Source organism: Salpingoeca rosetta (assembly GCF_000188695.1).
Source record: "Salpingoeca rosetta unplaced genomic scaffold supercont1.16, whole genome shotgun sequence".
NCBI lineage: Eukaryota > Choanoflagellata > Craspedida > Salpingoecidae > Salpingoeca > Salpingoeca rosetta.
Genome location: NW_004754918.1, coordinates 633,478 through 637,066, shown reverse-complemented (window position 1 = coordinate 637,066; position 3,589 = coordinate 633,478). Strand labels below are relative to the sequence as shown.

At 55.9% G+C, this 3,589-nt stretch overlaps 2 protein-coding genes across 2 annotated transcripts in view; one reads left to right on the top strand and one right to left on the bottom strand.

Annotated features, from left to right (window-relative positions):
- Positions 1 to 801, top strand: part of PTSG_07117 (uncharacterized protein) — a gene marked incomplete at its 5' end in the record, with an annotated part of 1,487 nt that extends 686 nt beyond the window's left edge. Inside the window, 2 exons of the mRNA XM_004992477.1 lie at positions 207 to 328; positions 464 to 801. Of these exons, the coding sequence (XP_004992534.1) occupies positions 207 to 328; positions 464 to 575 (234 nt within the window). The 3' untranslated portion in view covers positions 576 to 801. The remainder of the gene's footprint in view (positions 1 to 206; positions 329 to 463) is intronic.
- Positions 802 to 895: 94 nt separating this feature from the next.
- PTSG_07116 (uncharacterized protein) overlaps positions 896 to 3,589 on the bottom strand; it is a gene marked incomplete at its 3' end in the record, with an annotated part of 2,850 nt that continues 156 nt past the window's right edge. The window contains exons 1-10 of the mRNA XM_004992476.1: positions 3,523 to 3,589; positions 3,408 to 3,465; positions 3,072 to 3,218; positions 2,785 to 2,931; positions 2,521 to 2,571; positions 2,213 to 2,380; positions 1,913 to 2,050; positions 1,613 to 1,711; positions 1,246 to 1,320; positions 896 to 1,047 (exon numbers count right to left, since the gene is read on the bottom strand). The exon at positions 3,523 to 3,589 is cut by the window's right edge and continues 156 nt beyond it. Coding sequence (XP_004992533.1) covers positions 896 to 1,047; positions 1,246 to 1,320; positions 1,613 to 1,711; positions 1,913 to 2,050; positions 2,213 to 2,380; positions 2,521 to 2,571; positions 2,785 to 2,931; positions 3,072 to 3,218; positions 3,408 to 3,465; positions 3,523 to 3,589 — 1,102 coding nt within the window. The remainder of the gene's footprint in view (positions 1,048 to 1,245; positions 1,321 to 1,612; positions 1,712 to 1,912; positions 2,051 to 2,212; positions 2,381 to 2,520; positions 2,572 to 2,784; positions 2,932 to 3,071; positions 3,219 to 3,407; positions 3,466 to 3,522) is intronic.

Sequence of the window (3,589 nt, the reverse complement as noted above, 5' to 3'; positions counted from 1 at the left end):
TGTGTGTGTGTGTGTGTGTGTGTTGTGTGTGTGTGTGTGTGTGTGTGTGTGTGTGTGTGTGTGTGTACATGTGTGTCTGATGCTGCGGCGCATGCTGTTGCGGTGTGGCTTTGTATGTTCCAGCTGTTCGCGCGAACCTCTGCGTGTATGCCCGCATGTCAAGAGACGCTGACGACTGCATCACGCCTCGTGTTTTGTTGCTCGAGCAGGCCGTGAACCAGATTATCGTGTGGGATAAGATCATGCGCCGGGACATTGACGATCCAAGGATCTCGTTGCGCGACATGAAGCTCAAGTACCCTTTCTACGATGACGCACACGGCCTCAGGTTCGAGCACTGCTCGGCAGTTGTTGTGGTTTGCATGAGAAGCGTTGTCGCTTGTGCAGAGTAGTGGCGGTGCACGCGCGCATTTCGCGTTGTCTCTGCAGCCTCACTGTGCTCCCGCTTGCTGTCACTTCTCAGGGGAAACAACATCACGCTCTCCTTGCACTGGAACGTGGTCCCTGTTGCGGGCCTGCTTCCTCGCAACTCAGAGGGCCATGTGACCATCAAGCTGGATGATCAGTACGCGTGATGATGTCGCGTGTATGTGTTGGCGTGTCTGTATCTGTCTGTCTGTGTGTGTGTGTGTGTGTGTGTGTGCGTGGTGTGTGTGCCTGTGTGTGTCTGTCTATCTCTGTGTGTATCTGTGTGTGTGTGTGTGTGTGTGCTGTTGGTCCTCCCTCCACTTAGGGCAACCTCCTTTTGCCATTCCCATCCTTGATTTTACTGCAGTTGTCCTGGTGGTGTTGTAAACGCATTGTCATGTTCACCTCTTTCATGAGCAAGTGCATGTATGTGTCGTGTCGTGTCATGTGGCTGTTGCTGTGTGCATGAGTGCGAGCATGGTTGCAGTCAGGTGGTCAGTGGCAGCTGTGGGCGATGATGGTGGTGGTGGCGCTGTGGCGTTGCCTGGTGGATGATCCGGTGTAGCATGCGCGCGACCAGCGGCCACGCGCGGTGATGCGACGCAATCCACTCCTCCACCACATGCAGCCGTCGGTGCTCTGAGGCAGACAGCACAGCGGTGGTATCGTGTGGGGGTGAGAATATTGTCATGCGACAAGAGGACACGTGTGTGTCTGTGTCTTGTGGTTTGCGTCTGTCTGCGTTTTGTCTGCTTTAATTGTGTGTGTGTGTGTGCGTTTATCTGTTTTGGCTGTGTGTGTGGCGCCCTGTGACATGCTGCTTGTGATGCTGCGTACCTTTGATGTGTACACCCATCTTCATTAGCGTTCCAAGCCGCGTCTGCCACGGCATCGAGTGCACGCAAGCTTCTCCTGCGAGTCGTGCGTGTGTGTGTGTGTGTGTGTGTGTGTGTGTGTGTGTGTGTGTGTGTGTGTGTGTGTGTGTGTGTGTGTGTGTCGTGTGTGTGTGTGTGTGTGTGTGTGTGTGTGTGTGTGTGTGTGTGTGTGTGTGTGTGTGTGTGTGTGTGTGTGTGTGTGTGTGTGTGTGTAAAGGGCGCATGTTTGCGTGTCGGGAGTAGTTGTTACATCTGGCCGCACCTCACCCTCCGCTTCCTCCTCAGACAACACGCACACGTGCGCGCTGGTGGCGGGTGGTGTGACTCACGTGGGTCGTCGAGCTGCTGCAGCATCTGCTGGATACGCGTGTCGATCCCAAAGTCTGCAGCAGCGCCGCCCTCCTGTGGAAGAAGCTTCATCACGTGCCCTGCGGCAATTCGACAACATCGTGGCAGCCGAGTTAGTAGAGTAGTGAAGTAGCGCTACTGGCTCTGGTGTAGTCTTGGCAGCTGCGTGCTGCTACTGGGTGCTTGGCATTGCAGCTGCAGCTGCATCGTCAACCCGTTGTTCAAACAATGCTGCCCTCTCTCACACGTGCGCTCTCTTAATGCTGCGGTCACGCCCTTACCGAATGTGTCGCTGAGCGCATCCTGTGTTGAACGCGGTATGCCCGCGTTGCCGTCGCCCAGTGTACCTGCGATGTTCATCAGCACTCTTGCCACATTCACCAGCTGTTCTCTCGCTGCACCTTGCACGAGAGTGCTCTCTGTGTGTGGAGGTTGCATAGTGCCGCCAGCCCAACATTATTCTCAGGGTGAGATGCAGCTCACGTGCAGTGGGTAGTGACGTCGTGTTGAGTTGGTGCAGGGGAGCACCACCGATGACGCACGCATGTCGGGCCAGGGGCGATGGAGAGGCTGGTACACACCTGGAATTGCCTTGAGGATGGTTTGTGTTTGCTTGAGCAGGTCGTGGCCTGGATCGACCACAGCTGCCACTGCGATTGATGGGGTTGTGTTTGTGGTGGATTCTGGCGACCCTGTGTCCAGTGCACCAAGTTGCTCGTTGATACGGCGCAACAGCATCGCCAGCTTATCTGTGTGGATTGCGCGTGCGCGCGTGTGTGGCGAGAGTTAGAGGGCGGTGACCATAGTTGAGGCGCTGTTCTGCTGTTGTCGGTGGTGTGTATCGATCGCAGTGGAGTTGTTAGCGGTGACACCAGTCATCATCTCTGACCTGTTGCCATGTCCTGCAAGGACAATGTCTTTGCCTGAACCTGGGCTGCCACTGAGGGATGAATAGCGTAGACAAGCGAGTGTTCGCAGATAGCGATCGAGTTAAGATGGGTTAAGCCAGGGTTAGCAACAGCTGAGAGAAGGTGAGAATCATTGCACGCCTGCCCATGGCTCCATGGTGCCGGGCGGGCAGTCACATCTTCGCATCGATGCATGAGTACAGACGTTTGCCACAGTTAGGTTACAGGCAGAGAGATTGCACTACCTGCGCGAAGCACAGCATTGTTCATGCTTGCGGCGCACGACGAGGATGCTGCTTCCTGGGCACTGTCCAGCTCCGATGTTGTGGCCGTTGTGACCCCCGACACCAGCTCCCATGCCCCGGAAGCCGCCAGACGAATCCTGGCAAGTGCTGTTCAGTGGCAGAGGGTATTGGTACAAGCGGGGACAGTAGGCTAGGGGCACGTGGAGTTGAGCGCCGCCCGAGCATCGCTTGCTTGGAGCATCTTGCATGCACGTACACGCACTCACGCATGATGTTTTTCTTCTAACCTTGGCGAGCCTCGACACCAAACCGGATAGCGAGTGTCGTGCAGGTCTGCCTGATGTCAGAAGCGTTGGCAGACGCTGGTGCGAGGGAAGTGGATGCGGCAGCATTGCTTGGGGGTGCGGCTGGGACACTCTTCTCTTGTGACTTTCCTACAAAGCGACAGACCAGCATCGCCTATCGCAACACGTGCGTCGCGGTCGTGAATGCATGTGTGTGCGCGCAAGTGCATGTGCGTATGTGTGTGCATGTGGTTGCGTGTGGGTTGGTGTTGGTGAATGAAGAGGTTCACACGACGATTGTAAAAGATAGACAAATCGCTTCAGTGGGCTGTGATATACCCGTTGCAGCATCGCACTCGCTCTTCTCAGACACGTTTACGACACTGACCAGGAGCAGCTGTATGCGACGTGGTGGTACGACTCCCGTGTGACTATCCTTTGTCTGCTGTTGTACCTGCTGGAAGAACATGTCCCCGCCCCGGACGAGCCCTGTTGCTGCAGCAAACTCCCGGAGGGAAACG